General features: G+C 32.3%; 1 protein-coding gene across 1 annotated transcript; it reads left to right on the top strand.

The window, feature by feature from the left end:
- Positions 1-3,650: 3,650 nt before the first annotated feature.
- Positions 3,651-19,026, top strand: LOC105160749 (copalyl diphosphate synthase 1, chloroplastic). Its single transcript, XM_020693147.2, has 15 exons — positions 3,651-4,147; positions 4,366-4,449; positions 4,733-4,794; positions 5,044-5,338; positions 6,129-6,315; positions 7,713-7,927; positions 8,292-8,412; positions 8,493-8,605; positions 8,804-9,030; positions 9,573-9,688; positions 10,111-10,209; positions 10,308-10,559; positions 17,409-17,499; positions 18,295-18,495; positions 18,754-19,026. Exons 1-15 carry the CDS (start codon positions 4,054-4,056, stop codon positions 18,985-18,987), a joined length of 2,391 nt encoding a protein of 796 aa, XP_020548806.1. The 5' UTR covers positions 3,651-4,053; the 3' UTR covers positions 18,988-19,026.
- Positions 19,027-20,935: the final 1,909 nt, after the last annotated feature.

Here is a 20,935-nt window from a genome sequence, read left to right as displayed (position 1 = left end):
TCTAAGTAATCATCCACTCAATTACAAATTATATTTGGGCCCTTTATCTCATAAAAGTGCGATAGTAAACATGGCTTAAATGAAAATAATTTTTATCTTGTCGCTGGTATAATCATCGATGGCAAGAATTATGCATCAATTTGTCACTATAAAGTGCTATAAATATAGCTTAAGCGGCATCTATAACGACAATACAATTATAGTAATAATAATTATTTATTGTCATTAAATTATCATTATACATAAGCCACTAATTATTTCTAACTATAACTTAATGAACAAGTTTTTGTTACTAATTCTTGCTAATTACAATTTTTAAACTAATTATCACTACTAAAGTTTTAAAAGTCAAACATTTGATGATCAAAAGATCGTCACAGTTTTTCATATGCTCGGTAAAATATTTTTTCTTTCCCTAAAAACACATTAATATTTGTGTATCTGTTCATGAAATTTTAGGTATATGGATCACATTAACTGCATCGAATTAAGGCGATTTGCTACACTTGCAAAAGTTCTCAATCAATGCAATATTTGACAGTGGAAGAAAGTCAAGTCTAGTAAAAAAACCAGGTTTAATTTCCGGGAAATCCGAGTGCCTGTAAAGTAAAGTGCTGATGCTTTTAACATTAATAATCGGTAAGTTTTGTTGGATTTTTCAGCAGAATGCACATGTAACAATATCAGTCACGAGTTATCAGATTGTATAAATAAAATAATACATTTTAATAAGATATTTATTTTACATGATAAAAATTCGTTTATTGATATATAGAGGGTTTTTTTTTTTTTTTAAATCCTGTTACCAAATAATTGATATCACAAAGTAAATGGGCATGCCTCATCATTAAGATTCTCCAACTGCTTATTACATTCTTGTGCAAGCTAATTTTATTTAGTTGGGAAATAAAAAAAAGAAACTCAAATTAAAAAAATTAATTTTTCTAGTCTTTTTCTCTCCTTTGTCTTTTTTTTTTTCCTTTCCCTTTTTAATTGTTCTAGTCCTTATAACTTGAATTAAATGGATAAACGCCGGTCCCATTTATTTATTTTTTTTAAGGTCACCTGATGTGCGTAAGATAAATTATCATCGGAAGAAGAATTTGTTGCATTTGCGACTATGTTACACATGAAGGCCGATGAATATATCAGTTAACGTCACCAACGCTACCTGAATAAACGACAGAGCGCTTTTCTGACTAATTACGCAAGCACGCCGCAAAAGGTCTTTTTTGGCAAAAACAAATTAAATTTAAAGAGCACATACCTCTAAAATCTTATTAATGGATTAGCAGTATATATGACATTATCTAGGTCTGATCCAGACATATATTTTAGGTCAGAAAATAATGTTGATTAATGTTGTCAACTTTAATATATTATCAAATTTTCGACTAATGTAGTTTCAATTGTAATAATTTTCCCTTTAAGTAGAGATTGGAATCAGCCCAACAAAGGGAAGTATTGTTTACTTCTGTGGGAATTTTACGATTCTGTTCTCGTTTAAATATGCCTCATTTTGAGCATTCATATCGCTTAAGTTCCTCATTTTCATCCGATGTAAAAGGCAGTGGAACACTGCATCTTCATAGACAACATTAGCTAAGGTACTCCATGTTCCGACCTAATCAATTTTGGTCCCTAAATTAGGAGAAAATGGGGGGAGGGGGAAGAGAAAAAAGGACCCCCCTGATAGATAGCTATCGCGTTCTTTCATCTTTTCATAACAAATTTAACAAACTGGTGAATGAAAATTTTCCATTGTCGGACAAATTAAAAGGTTGTTATATCAATTTGAGATAAAAAAAAATCTTTTCTTTAGTACAAAATGCAGTATCCATATTTTTTCTTCTCCACTAGATGAAAAAGACCTTTGTGAACTTGAGTAGCTTTGCATACATTTGTGGTACGAAATATATGTAAAGAGGAAGTCCATTCGTAATTCTGACCATACAAAAATCCACAAAATTGATATTCACCACTCACATCAATATTTTGGATGTCCACATTTACCTTAAACTTTGCCTACAACATACAGCTCATCATGACTATTTTATTGGTAAACTTTTTCTATCTTCGAAAGCAATTATCTATACATAGCACGAATCTTACGCTAATTAATGTTTATTCTAAAATATTTTTATTGATACGGGAGTTCATATCGACGTTTTGCAAATAAAATAAAGTTTTCAACTAGTTTTTCTTCTTTGCAAATAAAATAAATTAAGGGCTATATATGTAAGCAGGGAGATGATTTGCAATGGTTTTCTTTTTTTTTTTTTTTTTAAAATAAAACCGATAAATTATTAGTAATTGGAATAAATTGATTACAATCATTAGTCATACTATGATCAATAACATCAAGTACTATCGAGAGAATCACCAATTACTATTCAGTAAAATTACCCCACATATAAATTGGGGTTCAAACCCATAACCTCTAACATCATGGGACCTCAACTTCAACGATTAAACTAGACCTTATAATCGCAATAATTTTTAGCAATTTCTAAGTCTACAGGGTCTGAAAGGCAATCTTGGGCAAAAGATTGTGTCTGAAAACCTTGCTGATTAATGATTAATTTATTCCTAGAACAGACAAATTAAAAGATTGTTTATTGTTAATTTAGATTTTAAAGATAATTAACTAATGTTCCTTGACTTTTTCGTGGTGATTTCAGTCTTATGTTATTAACTTCGAATATGACAGCCAGAGATATTATTTTAGCAATGGTGTTGAAATCTGACATTTTACTCTTTGGGATTTCCATGTGCAGCACAAAAGTTTGATGAATTTTGGCACAAATTTGCAACGGTTTTTTGCTACAATCTAAATCCAGTAACGAATTCTTCATGAAATTTTTTTGCTACAATCTAAATCCGGTAACGAATTCTTCATGAAATTTGTGATGGATTTTATGACGAATTTGAAACGAACTGATTTTAATAAGTTTAACAATTGAGATGAATAAAAAATTTTAAGAATCTTTTAGGATGTATTTTGATTGATGGATTTGAATTTGATGGAAAGATTTGAAAGAAAGGATTTCAAATGACTCCATTTGAAATGAGTTTGAACTCTTCCATATTTATCAAAAACTTAGTTCAAAATTAAAATAGAAGATTTCAAATCCATGATTTCAAATCTTTCAATCAAATGCAAAACATCTTTTAATACATAGTTTTGGACATACTTTTACATTTCCAATCCCAAAAATAAAATTATTTTTATTTTTAAATAAAAATAAAATTCATTCCCCCGTCGCAATTCTATTTGTATTTTTGAATTTATGGGTTTGAAATATTCTTCAGCTTCGTCATGAAATTTAGGATGGATTTGCAATGGTGGTATTAACATTTTTATTTGCTGGGAAATTTTCAATTAAACAGTTTTTCAACTTCTTTTAAGGATGAAGTCTGCAATGTCTTTGTCACAGAAGTTTTAAAATCACACTTGAGATTGCAAACAAAAGACTCGTTGACCTAAATCTATTGTAAAATGTATTGAAAGTTGCGACATACGTATAGTGGTTACAAATTCAAGATGAACCTTGCAACGATTTTGCCATGGGATCCACTTCTCTTATATATTTGTCCAAAATTCATCACAGATATGTCTCAAAATGTGTTAAAGCTAGCGACATACACACTACCGTTACAAACTCCATTGCAAATTCAAATGAATTTTGTAACGACTTTGTCAAGAATTCCACCCTCCAAGATATCTATCCCAAATTCCTAGTAAATGAATCCCAATTCATCGCAAATTTGCGACAACACAGACATGTTGCAAAAGCTTAAATTTGCAACAGTCCGTAGTGACGGATTGGTCTCCCACCAATTCCAGGATGAATTTGCTAGGGATTATGTGACACGTGTGAACAAATGAATTGACAATGTGAACAAATGATTTGAAGTGGTAGTCTATAAATAGAACCCTGGAACAATCAGTGAGACATCATACTTATAAGTATATCATTTCCAGGCAATATTGTTTTAGTTCCTAATCCCACCTTCCTTAATTGTCCCGCACGCAGAGCAGATTCAAACACTATGCAGATTCTGTCGTTGTCGTCCCCTATTCTACTTCCAAAGTGTTCGAAAGCATCTCCAACCCGCCGGCCGCCGTCACCGGAATGTTTCACGAGTAAGTTCAATTACTTTTGGGCACTGATCAATACTAATTTTTTCTTTTGCAAATGCGGCAATAAAACTCAAATACAAAACCTCTTGTTTAACCTAACTCTAATATCATGTTAAAAAAAATAATTATTTAAATATTAATATTTTAACAATTATGTCTCTAGTAATTTTCATGTTGTAGGAATGTAAATCCAGTTGCTAAAAAGACATGGTTTTTTGTAGGTGTATGGCCAAACAGGAGCAAAGGCATTTCGCCGAGATACAAGGCTCGTCTGACCCCAATATCAAGAGCAACCACAGATAGAGGTACATATGTGTATATGTGGGAAGAACTTTCATTTCGTCAATTTTTGAGAAATTCTAGTTCATATCAGGTTGGGCTGGGTCTGAACAGTTAGTTATATGGCAAGTGTAATACACTTGTGGTGTGATTGGTATAGTTTAGGAAAAGTGACCAATCACAAGGTAAGTATATCACACTTGCTCTGTAATTGATTTTGTTCGATACAAAAGCTGATTTGAATTCTCCATTTCTTTGTAAAAGTGTCGAAATTGATTGCTTTCCTTGACCATGAGTGATCATATATAGTTGACCTAGCTGTTGCGGAAGATGCTCAAAAAGAAGATCTTGCAGGAGAAGCCCTTCAAGTGGTAAGAAAATTTTACTTCTTTTCTTACAAATATTATTTTAAGCCATAATTATATCATTATTACATGAATCTGGACAAATTGGTCCAATCATACAACAACTAAACTATAAAAAGAATTACATAATAAATTAAAATAAACTCACATAAATCAAAACAGATACCCACATACTCAATAGGATCCAAACATACAAATTATACTGGTTGTGGAATTTCAATCTTAACCATCATTAATTCATGTTTCCAATTTAAGGCGGGAACTTTGGAAGATTTAAGAGAATACATCAAGAAATTCTTGAGTTCCATAGATGACGGACGTATAAACGTGTCGCCGTACGATACAGCATGGGTTGCCCTTATTAGAGATATTCATGGAGAAGATAGTCCCCAGTTTCCGGCCAGCCTTGAGTGGGTGGCGCAAAATCAGCTGCAGGATGGTTCATGGGGCGAAGAACATGTTTTCTCGGCCTACGATCGCCTTCTCAATACTCTGGCATGTGTAGTTGCGCTCAGAACATGGAATGTTCATCCTCACAAGAGTGAGAAAGGTATCAACAGTTAATTGATAATTTTGATGATTTCTATCATATTCACTATATTATGCTTGCCTTTGTGTTTTAACTGGACTAAAATTATTTAATTGGGGAAGTTGAAATTTTGATCATGTAAGTAAGGGTGTAAACGAGCTAAGTTCGAATTGAACTCGGCAAAAAGTTCTGACTTGTGCTCAAGTTTTTTTTTTGTTATTTGTAATTAAAATAAAAATTATTTTAGAATATTTATTTATTATATTAGATTGAGAAGCGCAAATTATTTTAAATAAAAATATATATCTAATTTTTTTTTACACTATTTGATAATTTAAAAAAACAATAATTAATAAAAAATAAAAAATATACGTAATAATGATGAACTTATTAACTTGTTAATTAGACTTATTTTTGTATGGAGATTAAATATATAAATAAAATATCATATTTTATTATTAGTTAAATTTAAAATATGTGAGATTACTTAATAATTATGATATAGGTAATTTTGAATATAAGCTAACATAGTATTGAATATGGAGTTAAACATATAAAAAAATTTAAAAAATATATATTAAAAATTAAAAAAACAAAAATTGAAAAGCCCACGAGCCTCAAGCTCGAGTCAATCTCCAAAACCAAGCCAGCTCGACTCGTCTTCCACCTCTACATGTAAGTATGGATTGTGTGGTAATTTTAGTTCTGTAAGAATGTTTTTTTTCTTAATTTTTTAAAAATTTCGTACATTTAAAATAAAAGTAATCGTAAATTATAATTTATTTTCCTCGTAGATTATTTGTGATTTTAGGAATAGCAAATATTAAAGAGAACATACATCAACTTGAGCATGCAAACGCTGAGCACATGACCTGCGGATTTGAGATCGTGTTTCCGGCCCTCCTGCAAAGAGCCCGAGACATGGGCATTCATGATCTTCCCTATGATGCTCCTGCTCTGCAAGACATTTATGCTGCAAGAAATCATAAACTGGCTAGGTAACATATTTCTAATCTTATAACTTGGAAGAGTTGTCATTTTTTGTTGTGCATTAATTTATTTACAGAACTAAAATTGCAAGTAAATTATAATTTCGGACCAAATTGGGTAGAAAATAATTAAAATTGTCAAAATAATAAAGTTATAAAATTAAATTATAAAAATCAATTTGTGCCGGGATAAAAAATATCAACTCGTAGGATTCAAATTGTAATTTTTTCTTATATAAGTTGTCTGCTAATTAATATAATATTACATTCACTTATTTGATTGTGTAAGTTTTGGTTACAGTAGAATTTGTACTTGGATACCCTCTAACACGTGCAAAAACATTAATTAGGTTGTCTATGGATTTGTTTTTTAAAAAAATATAGATATTATTTATGAATTTTTTTAAGATATATCGATAACTTTTAAATGAATCAATGTACTATTATTATAATATTTAATATTTAATACTCTTAATTTTCCTAACTCTACTATACATAATAATTGATTTACTTTTCCTACCATTAATGTTCGCATTTCATTTGTTACATACCGGCCTTCTAATATTCCAAAGGTTAAAGGTGTAGTATAATTATCTAAATAATTATTAATATTCTCTTTATATTTGATAAAATTATGTAATTTTTGAATGAAAATTTTTTACATGTTGTATTGTTTTAAATAAAATTTAAAATTATAAAGAAAATAGATGAGATTGCTGATTTTTTTAAAAAAATATCAACTTAATTCAATAAAAAATTCAAAAAAATTTAAAAAATAAGTAAAATTATAATTCATAATCCACAAGGGTATTTTGACCAGCTCACCACAAAAAATTAATGAAAACCTAACAGAGACTAACTGATTGTGCTAGTTACTAGACGCTCGTTACAATCAGGGGGTACCGATAATTTTTCAAACAACGAGAAATATTTATAATTATATCAAATTTTAGAAAAGCCCATTGTAATTTACCCTATTCCGAATACGCACAATTCATATATTTAAGCTTCCTTCGCTAAATCGCCATTAATGTCTCTTTTTTCTCTTGTGGTATATACATGCCTTTTCGTTCATTTTCAACCTTTGATATAACAATATATATATTCTTCCATCATAAGAAAATAATTTTTTTGCTATGATTTTTTACTATAGTTAAAAGTAAAATAATATTGGCGAGTACTAATAAAATCAGCTGCGTCATTGTTTCGTACGGTTAAAAACTACGGGAAATGTTTTTACTATAGGTAAAATCGTAACCAGTGTTGATTAATTTTGATTAAAATTGAAATTTCTGCGTTAATTTTATTTTACTTTGGTATGTTGTGTTGCATTTGTCATAATCCTTTAAGTCGTAGTGATTTATAGTATAGGGAATATTTACAGTACTCTTTAATCTTTTTACCAGGATCCCAAAGGAGCTGATGCACAAAGTACATACATCATTACTATTTAGCTTGGAAGGTCTGGAAGATTTGGAGTGGCAAAAGCTTCTCAAGTTGCTGGAACACGATGGTTCATTTCTTTTCTCTCCATCATCAACTGCCTTTGCATTCATGGAGACTAAAGATGAGAATTGCCTCAAATATATCGACTGCACAGTACAAAAATTTAATGGAGGAGGTATATATACATCGTTCTTTCTTTTTGGGGATAATTGCATTTATGTCCCATCATCTATGGTTTATTTATACAAACCACCCTCATATTTTTTAAAATTACACATCACCCACCAGATACATCATCATCATCATTATACAAATCATCCCTATCTTTTAATTGTTAGGAGTGATTTATGCAATTATACAAAAAATAGGGGTAATTTGTATAAATTATACCATAATAGATCAAGAGATCTATATGTAATTATCCTCCCCTTTTTTTCTCTGTAGTAACATCATTGTTGTGAGCCAGAACATATGTTATAATCAATTGACAAACTCTTTATTGTATTCTCTTGATAACTCACATAGTATTTATTGTACAGCACCCGACGTGTACCCTATCGACATTTATGCACGACTTTGGGCAGTAGACAGACTGACTCGACTAGGAATTTCCCACTTGTTTGAATCTGAGATCAAGGATTGCATGGAATATGTCCACAGGTAGACAATATTATATGCTGAATCAATAAACTTTCTAGTACTGTATGATTAATATATGTATTTTAACATTGAATGCGCAGCTTTTGGGGTGAAAAGGGACTTTTCTGTGGACGGAAGTCGGAATTTTGTGATCTCGACGACACCGCTATGGGATTCATGCTTCTAAGATTGCATGGATTTAATGTTAGACCAGGTATATAGATATATTACAAAAAAGATTGAAATTTGCTACAATGGTCAGAAAAGTGCACGTGACCAACTTAATTGAGTGCACATTTTCAATTATTTTGGTCCTCATTGTGTGGAAATTTCAAAATTATAGAAAGTTATCTCTTAATTTTGATATGATTAATTAGTTAACATACATAATGTGGTAATTGGCCTTTTGCAGATGTACTGAAAAAATTCAAGCAGGATGATGGATTCAGTTGCTTTTATGGCGAAACATTTGAGTCGTTGTCTACTATATTTAACCTCTATCGGTCGTCTCAGGTCCTATTCCCCGGAGAGAAAATTCTTGAAGAAGCCAATGCCTTTTGCAAAAAATTCATACATGAAAAAATTACCAGCAATCAACTTCTTGATAAATGGCTTATATCCCCACATTTTGCCGATGAGGTAAAATCCTAGATGATTAGATGATATTAGATAAAAGGATAAATTACGACGAGCTCTCTTGAATTTTCACATAATTATAAATATATCTCACTTGTTTGTGAAATTACTAATATCCCCTTATTTAACGACCATCCAGTAGTTAATTAGTCCAATCCGTTAGTTTTCATTAGGTTTTTACCTATTTTTATGGTAAATTAATCAAAATGCACTTTTGAACTATAAATTATAATAAATTTTGAAATATTTTTATGGACTAAGTGGATAATTTTTTTCTTATGATTTTCCAAATTTTTCCATCTACCTCGTTCAATTTTTTTTTTAATAATTTTTCATTTAAAGAAAAAACAAAGGTAAAGTTTACAATTCTAAACCATCATATGAGAATTGCATAATGAATCAAATATCAAAAGAAAACTCATTGTAATTTGCCTAAATAAAATATCAATCAAATGCAATCTCTTGCGACTTTTTAAATTCTTTTCTAGATATTATAATTTATTGTTTTCGCGTAAATATGATTAATGAACTCAAAAAGTTTACAGGTAAAGAACGGATGGGAAATACCATGGTACGCCAGCCTACCCCGTGTCATAGCTCGCTTATTTATAGAGACTTATTGTGGTTCTGACTATATATGGGTTGCCAAGACTTTATACAGGTTTATTTCCACCCTACTTTTCTTTCTCATATCATTACATTTATGTTTTGCCTAACATTTATTACGCATCACATCAACTATTATTATCATGCTTTTATTACATATTCGATAATAGCTTTAGTATCCCCTGTCTTCACAATTGTCAGCCGTGGTATCTGTAAGGGTGGTTAAAACATTTGTCATGTCTAAAAATCATAGCAAATATTTTTACTATGGCTGATATTTTTTTCTTGGTGCAAAATCTATATTTTATATAGGTTTTATTTAACCGTGGTTAATAAAAAATAATTTACCACAATTGTTAGTCCATGATTATTAAAATTGTAGCCAATAGTCAATTTTTTTTTTCTGATGACATCAAAGTTTTAAAAGTAAGTGAATGCATGAGTTGATTGATTCTAACGCACGTCTAACATGAACAGAATGCCAGATATCGACAACGACGCCTACCTTGAGCTTGCAAAATTAGACTTCAACAGATGCCAGTCTCTACATCAAACCGAGTGGAATCATATGCAAGAGTACGCGGATGATCAGACAGCTATATATATATATATATATTCACAATTATTGTGCACCAAATTAAAGAACTTATAATCTCTAATTACTTGAGTTGCAGATGGTATGAAAACTCAAATCTTCAAGAACTTGGAATAAGCCAAAAAGACGTGCTTGCTGCTTTCTTTTTGGCAGCTGCAAGCGCATTTGAACCAGAGAGATCAAAAGAGAGAAGTGGATGGGCTAAATCTCGCATTATCTCCAAGATTATTACATCATATTTCAATCGTGAAACCACTTCGCCAGAAGAGAAAGCTGCATTTTTAGCAGAGTTCAGAGACAGCAGCATCAGTGCCCAGCCCAAAACAAACAGGTCGCCTTCTAACCTATCTCTCTTCTTCTTATACTGCATCATTGTAAATTCAATGTATTAGTCCCAAATGCATGAAAAATATCTGATTATATATTGCTGATAACATGATGCTATATAAATATATAGGCTATATTATGATATGTTCATTGATATATAGTAACATCTCATCGATGTGATTAATTAGTATGGTTAAAAATATCAATCGTAGTTGTGTAACAGCTATTAGTAAAAGATGCCAAAATATTAATTAAAGTTAAAATCTATGGCAAATGTTTTATTATGTAAAAGTTATTGTGAATGTTGATTAACCATGGTCAAAACTTAAATTTTTACATCGATTTTGTTTTAACTATCGTAAATAGTGATCTATAGTGTACGCGAATATATATATATATAATTTTGGGTAATGAATGAATATTAATTTCTTCTTATTATTGCTAATGGACTATTTTTTATTACAAATTTGAAAACAATGTTCTATTATTTTTATTCTAAAACTTCCTAAATATAATAATTCTCAGTAATTAATCTATGTTGTAGGGTATAATCCTCCAGTGGTACTTTTCTTTCACAAAGAAATCCTATCCAACTATTACAACCAACGTGGAGTATAAACTCCTTAGAATTACAACCCGAATAAAAATTGAAGGAATGAGATAATACAACGGAAAAAGAAGAAGAAAACAACTGTTTGAAAATAGCTCAAGTTTTAAGCCAGATCCAAAGTAAAAAGGGACGCGGTCACCAAAGTACCGTTCCCAAACCGAAACCCTAACAAACCACGGTTGCACCTCCCCGCAACCACCCAAGGAACTCAGATCACACAGACCCGAGAAATTACCGTAAACCCGAACACACACAGTGAGATCACACAGATTATCGGAGTGTAGAAAGGTAGAAAACAGATTTCTGTATCGCGCACGGAAAAGGGGATGAAAGCCCCTTTTTATAAAGAACTCAAGTAACTGCCGAAGGAACGCATCCGTTGGGCAGTTTTCTTAAATCCATTAAGTTGCCGAAGGAACGCAACCGCCGGACGGTGGAAGTTCTAACCGTCATGAGGGAGCAGATGGGAGAGAAGAGGTGAGTCGGCGGAGAAGTGAGGGAAGAGAGAGAGATTGCAGATTAGGGTTTAGAGAGGGGTATTTAAGTGAGCTAACCGGGTCGGGTAGCCGGGTGGAGGGCCTCCAAGTGGTTTGTGGGCTTATTAGTTTTGGGCTCCGGGTTTTGGGCCATTTTTCTTAACATACCCCACCGTGTACCAAATACCCAATTGGTAGGTCAGGGGTGTTGGATCTGGTCGTTTTCATCATTGCCATAAAAATACTCCGTGGGTGTACCTGTAAAATAAAAACTGTAGACAGAAAGATTTGTGTTAGTTAGGATTTAGATGGAGTAATTTTAAACACTTACTGAATTTCTCCGAAGGTAAGCATTTGGTGCCCATATCTGCAGGATTTTCTTCAGAGCTAATTTTTTCAAGTTTTATCACATCTCTCCCTACGATATCTCTAATGAAATGATACCTACCATCTATATGCTTTGTTCTATCATGGAATACGGGGTTTTTGCACAATAGAGGATTGACTATCAGAGAAGATTATGAGTTTTTCCTTTAAAAATCAATTTCTTTTATGAGCCCATCAAGCCATAAGGCTTCTTTAAAGGCTTCCGTAGTAGCAATATATTCTGCTTCGGTTGTCGATAATGCAACAATGTGTTGTAGTTGGGATTTCCAACTAATGCATGAACTACAAAAAGTGAACACATAAGATGATGTGGATTTACGACTATCTCTGTCATTTGCATAATTCGAATCTACATAACCGACAAGTCGAGTATCATCAGAGTATCTAGAGAAAGTAATACCAATGTTATCAGACCCACGCAAGTATCTAAGTAACCATTTCAGGGCTTCCCAATGTGGGGCGCCAGGGTTAACGACTAAGACAGCTAATAGAATAGGCAACATCAGGTCTAGTACATACAATTAGAAACATAATAGAACCTATCAGATTTGAATAAGGAACATTATCCATCTTTTGTTTTTCAGAAACAGTTTTGGGACATTGCTCTTTACTTAATTGAAAGTGGGCTGCCAGGGACACAGAGGTAGGTTTTGCATTTTCCATAGAAATTTTTTTAAGAACATTTAAAAGATATGATCTTTGATTTAGAGAAATGGAAAACTGTTTTCTATCCCTAGCAATATTCATACCAAGAATTTGTTTGGCATTGCCAAGATCTTTCATTTCAAAAGCTTTACATAAATCCTTTTGTAAGGTAGATATGAGATGTAAACTAGGACTAGCAATTAACATATCATCAACATATAATACCAAAAAAATTGGGGTGTTATCTACATGCTTAAAGTAGAGACAATGGTCATATTGACTTCTAGTGAAATTTAATGATAACATAAACACATCAAATTTTTTATTCCATTGACGAGGGGATTATTTCAGTCCATAGAGAGATTTTTTCAACAAACACACATAATCAAGCTTAGATATATCAGTAAAGCCAAGTGGTTGATTCATATAAATGTTTTCATCCAAATCACCATGCAAAAAGGCAGTTTTAACATTCATTTGCTTTAATTCCCAGTCATAGTGTGCAGTGAGAGCAAGTATTATGCGGACTGTAGTGTATTTAACAACAAGTGAGAAAATTTCATTATAGTCTATACTTTTTTTCTGTGTGAATCCCTTAGCAACCAATTTAGCCTTATATTTTATAGGATTTTCCTGTTTTATTTTGAATAACCATTTGCAGTCAACAATGGAAGCATTTTTTGGTTTAGGGACAAGAATCCAAGTTTTATTGTCTTTTAGGGATTTCATTTCCTCTTTCATAGCACTAAGCCACTTTTCAGATTTTAAGGCTTCTTCGACACCAGAAGGTTCTATAAGTTCGGTATTAAAACTCGTATGAAAATCCCTAAGCTTAGTCGTTATTCTAAGTTGTCTTCTATCTCTATCTCTAGTAAGTTGATAATTGTTTAGAGGATTCTGGGTTTCTAAATATTCTACTCCTTGATTGTTTCCTAATTGTTCGTTATTACCTAATTGTTCCTGATTGTTCCCTAATTCCTCCCCTTCTTGGTTATCCTCTAAATCTACTTTACTAAAAGTTGATTCCTTTTATATGGATTGTGTTTTCTCTAAACATGGCATTTCATTTTCATTAAAGGTAACATTTCTACTAATTAAGACTTTAAAACCTGGTTGGCTCCTAACCCAAAGTCTATAGCCTTTAATACCCTCAGGATAACCAATAAAAACACATTTAAGAGATTTTGGATCAAGTTTATCAGAATCTTGAAGAACAAATGCAGCATAACCAAATACACGTAAGGAGGATAAGTCAGGTAATCTTTCATTCCACACAAAATCAGGAGTTTTTCCAAGTAATGGCACAGAAGGAGACATGTTTATAAGATGTGCAGCAGTTAAAACAGCTTCTCCCCAAAATGATTTAGACAAACCAGAACTAATCAGCAAGCATCTAACTTTATCAAGTAGCGTACGATTCATACGTTCAGCAATTCCATTTTGTTGAGGAGTATAAGGATTAGTCTTGTGCCTTTTTATACCAAATTCTTCACACATATCAAAAAAATTTCTGTTGCAAAATTCAAGTCCATTATCAGTTCTAAGTGATTTTAACTTTTTACCAGTTTGATTCTCAACAAAAAATTTTCATTTTTAAAATTTTTCAAAAACTTCAGATTTATGCTTCATCAAAAAGATAAAAACTTTACGAGAGAAATTATCAATGATAGACAGAAAATAACGATTTTCACCATGGGTGGGTACATTACTAGGACCCCAAACATCAGCATGAACATAGTCTAAAATACATGGAGACATGGACGGATTGGGGGATGGGGATGCAGGGAATTGAACTCTATGCTGTTTACCCATGATACATTCATCACAGAATTCAATTTTATCAACTTTATCATTTAACACACCATCTCTTTTTAAAAAATCAAGACCTTTTTGGCTAATGTGACCTAGTCTCTTATGCCATAAAGTGGTTAGATCACATTCAGAGACAGATGCAGCAAGATTATCGTAGGATGCAGTACATATGTAAAGATTTCGTTTTCGTTCAGCTTTGAAAACAACTAGCGAGCCTTTCATGATTTTCATGAGGCCTTTGCCCCATCTACCTTCTAAACCATTTTCTTCTAATGCAGCACATGATATGAGGTTATGACTTAAGTCAGGAACGTATCTGACATTTTTCAAAATCATTTTATAACCTTCAAAACATAGTGAGATGTCACCAAGACCCTTGATTTCACATTTTTTCTCATTTGCCATTGAAACAAAACCAATGTGCTCATATTTTAAGTTTGTGAAAATTTTTTTGAAAGGACTCATATGAAATGTACAACCAGAATCTATTAGCCATTCATGCATATTAAAAGTATTCACAGAGTTTGCTTTATAAACAACAAAAACTTCACCATTTGACTCAATAGACACATTATTGATTTTTTCTTTATCATCATAGTTCTTATCTCTATTTTCACGTCTAGGTTTTCTACAGTCTTTTATGTAATGACCTTTTGTTCCACAGTTATAACAACATCTGTCTTTTATTTTGTCATCCCTAAGATTAGTTTCCCTTGATCTAGACTTACTCCTATTATTTTTATTTCTACTTCTACTTCTGCTATTATACCGAGAGTTATAATTCCTAAACTTAGTCCTACCCCTAACATAATTAATCTCATATTGGTTCTGGCTTGGTTTATTGATCTTAAGGTCTAATTCTTTACTTTTTAGTCCATTAACTACAGTTTCTATGTTAACACTGTCCCTACCGTATTTAATAGCAGCCTTAACATCAGAATAAGATTCAGGGATAGCATTTAGAAGTACAATGGGAGAGTACTCATCAATGTATTTATCACCAGTAAGTTTAATATCCTGAATTAGCTTAGTGAAGTCGTCTAGATTTTCATCAATATTCTTAGATAGATCAAGTTTATATCTGAAGAATTTTTCTAACAAAAACAGTTTATTAGGTAGAGAAATTTCAGTGTACAGTTCTTCTAGTTTATCCCATAAAGCTTTTGAAGACTCTAATTTACCAACTTTTCGCAAAACAGTATCAGACAAGTTTAAAACAATAGAGGAGTAAGCAAATTCATCATTTTCTTGTTTCTTTTCTTCAGAAATATTTTCAACATGCTTGCCATCAATGGCTTTGAAAACCTTTTGTTGAATAAGAATGCCTTTCATCTTTTGTTGCCATATAGAAAAATCGATTTTTCCGTCAAAAGGTTGTAGGCTATAACCAGCCATTTTAAAAAAAAAAATTAAGAAAAAGAAATTCAGGTTTTGTAGACAAAACAAATTTAAGCAGATTACTACACAACACTTCAAAACTCAAGAGTTACAGAAACAGGGTAAGTTTTCAGAAAACAGGCAATACGTCCAGAAATTCAAAGAGGTATAAGGATAACGAGCAACAACATACAGACAGTAAACTGATATACAAAAAACCGAGATTAAACCACAGCGAGTTATAAGAGGAAAAATACGCAGATAACAGTAGTAACGAAACCAACAGGTAATAAAGCAGGTAGTAATGAAACCAACAGGTAATAAAACAGGTATAGCAGAACCGAGGCTCGCCAGCCTAAGTCCCGTCTAGATACCCGACGACCTCAAGGGTCCGGCCAAGAGGGATATTAGGGGGCTTTACCACGGTAAAAAGGAATAATAGACAGTAATGAAAAATATAGCAGTAATATAAACAGAAATAAATGAAATAGAGAACCAGAGGAGGGGTTTATCGGAAGTTGCCGCCACCACTGATCAGCACGGATCAGAATGTAGGCTCTGATACCACTGTAGGGTATAACCCTCCAGTGGTACTTTTCTTTCACAAAGAAATCCTATCCAACTATTACAGCCAACGTGGAGTATAAACTCCTTAGAATTACAACCCGAATAAAAATTGCAGGAATGAAATAATACAATGGAAAAAGAAGAAGAAAACAACTGTTTGAAAATGGCTCAGGTTTTAAGCCAGATCCAAAGTAAAAAGGGACGCGGTCACCAAAGTATTGTTCCCAAACCGAAACCCTAACAAACCACGGTTGCACCTCCCCGAAACCACCCAAGGAACTCAGATCATACAGACCCGAGAAATTACCGTAAACCCGAACACACACAGTGAGATCACACAGATTATCGGAGTGTAGAAAGGTAGAAAACATATTTATGTATCGCGCACGGAAAAGGGGATGAAAGCCCCTTTTTATAAAGAACTCAAGTAACTGCCGAAGGAACGCATCCGTTGGGTGGTTTTCTTGAATCCATTAAGTTGGCTTCAGAAAACCGCCGGACGGTGGAAGTTCTAACCATCATGAGGGAGCAGACGGGAGAGAAGAGGTGAGTCGGCGGAGAAGTGAGGGAAGAGAGAGAGATTGCAGATTAGGGTTTAGAAAGGGGTATTTAAGTGAGCTAAACGGGTCGGGTAACCAGGTTGGGTCGGGTAGCCGGGTGGAGGGCCTCCAAGTGGTTTGTGGGCTTATTAGTTTTGGGCTCCAGGTTTTGGGCCACTTTTCTTAACATATGTTATTTGTATTTTATTTTATAAGTTGTCTAATATTTTAAAATATTTAGTTTCTCATGCTGCACTTGTATACAAATTCATGTTTGAGGACAGTGCATTTTACAAATTCTAAACATCACTTCCTGATTTCTCAATTTTTTTTTCTCTCTCTCCCTTTTTTTATTTTTTTAATAATATGTAATTAATTATATCGTTGAATACCTATATTTAGATTTGAAAGTTTATTCAAAATTATCAATAATTTACCAGTGTTGGAGGACGTATCATTGACATCCTGCGACAAACTCTCCAACAACTCCAAGAGGGCATCGACACTCTCTGCGACGAACTAGAAAACGCTGTGAGTTGATATAATTAATTAATCTTTTGCCTCTCTTTCAATATATTTTATTGTACTAAAAAAGACAAAATTACAATTTTAGTCCATAGGATAGGGGTTTATCATTTTTAATTTTCTGTTTTACGGAATTTTTAAATAATTCTAAAATTAGGAAAACTCAATACATTAAGTCCTCTTTGCATTATTGGAATTTCAAAATGGTCCAAAATTGTGAAAACTCAACACATTTAGTTCTCTATTTTATTGAATTTTATAGGATTGAATCTGTCAATTTTTTTCAATTTTATGAGCATTTTGAAAATTTCGTAAAGCATAAGACTAAATGTGTTGAGTTATTCCAATCGAGCTATTTTGAATGTCCCGTAAAGTAAAGGACCAAAAGTATTAAACTTTCTATCCTATGGGACTAAAAGTATAATCGCTTACTAAAAGACATACGAATTTTTACCATGGTTAATTACCATATTTAAAAGTCGTAGCAGATACCAATCGACCACGTATGGCTGTGCAATGATTATTAGACATTTTTTCTACAAGCAAGACAAAAAAATTAACTACAGTTTAAAATTCTAGTAAATATTTTGAACATAAATAAAATCATAATAACTGTTGATTAATCGTAATAATCAAAATTTTTAAATTTTTATATTATTTTATTTTATCATAATATTGATTCATTATTATTTTTACACGGTAGTAATTTATAGCATAGGAAATAGTTCTTTTTTTTTTAAGGTGGCTTACAAGTTGAGCGCGATACTTGAGACATCTGATGTTGCATACGGTATATAACAGTGGGATGTGTGGCTGATGAAACTCCAAGAAGACGACGACGCCAATTGCCTGGAAGACGCAGCTCTCCTTGTAACAACGTTGAACATTTGTGGTGGTCGCGTTGGTGAAGCTAAGGAGATACTGTCCGACCAACACTACATCACTCTCTCCAACCTTATCAACAACATCTCTTCCCAGCTTTCTCAGCATAAATCTAGAAAGGTACGAGGGATGATTAATTACATGATATTAAATTGTTTCATTTTAAAAAATAGAGAAGGTAAATTATTGTATTTTAAAAAATACAGGAGAATAAATTGCTAGAAATCGTTTTATTAGGGATAATTTGCTCACTTGCAATATCACAGGGGAGTCGCTTGCATTTTTTCCAAATCTAAATTGATAACTTCGATACTGCACCTTAATATCTTTTGTCCTAATATTATCATTTTATTAATTTTTGTGATCTTCAACATGTAGACATCGGCACAGAAACTCTGCATCGATGCAGAAAATGGCAGCATCAAATACATGGAGATAGAAAAAGAGATGCAGAAACTGGTGCAGCTGGTCTATGAAGAACCGACTGGCATCAACCAGGGCATCAAGCAAACGTTTTTATTAGTTGCAAAAGCACTCTACTATGATGCCTATTTTCCTGCACAAACTGTTGACAGTCATATGTCTAAGGTGCTTTTTGGGCCCGTGCCCTGATTCTTACCATTATGTCCCAAAAACTCTTTTAACTTGTTCTTTCCAGTTGTTAATTCTTGTCTGTGCTAATAAATGGTGCGATTTTTGCATGTATGAAAAATTCGATTAAAACCAAGGGTTGGGATTATTTTTGCTCTGTTTCACCGCGAAAACAGTAGTTATTATAAAAGTATAACTGGTTCTAAAAGTTTGCGGTAACATTTTATTCATCTAATTAAAGTATCTCTTTGATAATGTTAATTTTTATGAGAATTTGGTGATTCGCCTTATTATTTATTATGTAAGATTTAACTATTTATTTATATATAAATTTATTTTTATATATATATATATATATATATATAAAACATTTAACTAAAAGTTAAAAAATAAGGAACAAGACATGAATCCTAATATTATATTTTGTTAACTTCGTTCATATTGCCCGGTTTAAGATTATTTCAAGCAACCTAGTATTTTAAGAAACAATGTTTGGTAAAGTTATCTAATGTAAATATAAGGGCATCTTTACACTGAAAAAAAAATATATTATTAAGATAAGATATCAATTAATAATTGTGAATTTGTCGCAAAAAAATATATACTAAGGTCATATATAGGCAAACTCCCATCTAAGTTTTTCTCCAAAATTGGGTTGATCGTATGTTTTAAGGTCAACCTAATGGAGGATACTCAAGAATATAAAAATTCAAAATTTTGGGTACCAAATTTGATGACTTGAAAACCTGGGGTTAAACTGAAAAAGCGGTATCCTTTGAGTACGAAAAATGAAATTATTCCTATAAAATGCAATGCATCTTGCGCGACCTTTTAAATTTGAGGCTACTGTTTTTATTGTCTCATTTTTGCTAGTATTTTTATCCTTTAACTTTTCAGAATAAAACTTTGGTTCTTTATCTTTTTAATTTTCGCAATTTCGGTCCTCTTTTTCACCCAAAATTTACTTTTCTTGTTATGGAAGTGTGCTCTGACAACAAAATTATTGAAATTACGAAAATTAAAAAGATGTAAGACTAAAATTTTACCTCTAAAAATTAAAGATAACTAATAACCCAAATTATGAAATCAAAAATATATTTAATTCTATTAAAATTATACAGATAACATGTTCCATCCAACGGATAACATTATTAATTATTGTGTCTAATTGTGGCAAGATTATATCTGCTGCGCAAATCAAATACTATTCATCACGTCCTCTTTTTCTTTCTTTTTTTCAAATACTTTTATTTAATTTATTTTTTTATGAATACTGTACCGTCCTTATCTTCCAGCAATACAAATTTCATTTCAAAAATTCTTTAAAAATACAGATTATTTAATATAATGCATATAAAAATCAATCTGATTATGTACATGTGAGTCTGCATACATAGTGTTATTTATTTTATTTTTGTACATATACTTGATCAAGATCTTGTCTGCAGTGTATATCTACATTTATATTTAAATCTTACACATGTTGCATTTATTGTTAGAATAAATTAATAGTTCCGAGATGCTTTGACTTCCAAATTATTTTTAGGCAAAATTGCAAAAATGATCTCATAAGTATGGGGAGTAACAAATTTGGGACCGTAACTATAGGACTGGCAATTTTAGTCCTGTAAGTATTGACTTTTTGGCAATTTTGGTCCTTCCGATCAAAATTGACCAAAAATGCGGCAGAGAGATTTGGGGTTTAGGATTCCGACGTCCACGTGCGCAATTTAAACACCTGGGAGCTTGCGTGGCTAATGACGTGGCTTCTTCTTCCTCCCTCATTCTCTCCCAAGCCATCCTCTCTCGCTCCACCGCCCTGCGCCATGCCTCCTCTTACCCTCCTCTCTCTATCCCTTCCTGAATGAGCTGAGAAATAATTATTAGGGAGAACATACACCCATATTCTGCGAAGAGCACAGAGCTGTCACGGTTAAACCAATAGGGATTTGTAGGATTGTACGTTATC

The sequence above is a fragment of the Sesamum indicum genome, linkage group LG4 (genome assembly GCF_026168435.1).
Source record: "Sesamum indicum cultivar Baizhima isolate 11 linkage group LG4, ASM2616843v1, whole genome shotgun sequence".
NCBI lineage: Eukaryota > Viridiplantae > Streptophyta > Magnoliopsida > Lamiales > Pedaliaceae > Sesamum > Sesamum indicum.
Note: the sequence above shows the minus strand (reverse complement) of the source record. Positions and strands in the feature narration are given on the sequence as shown.

Bases quoted from the DNA above. Each gene is read 5' to 3' on its own strand.
- LOC105160749 (XM_020693147.2), top strand. From the start codon at position 4,054: ATGCAGATTCTGTCGTTGTCGTCCCCTATTCTACTTCCAAAGTGTTCG. The intron at 9,031-9,572 runs GTAAAATCCTAG...AAAAGTTTACAG, and splicing joins CCCCACATTTTGCCGATGAG to GTAAAGAACGGATGGGAAAT. The intron at 10,210-10,307 runs GTACGCGGATGA...CTTGAGTTGCAG, and splicing joins GAGTGGAATCATATGCAAGA to ATGGTATGAAAACTCAAATC.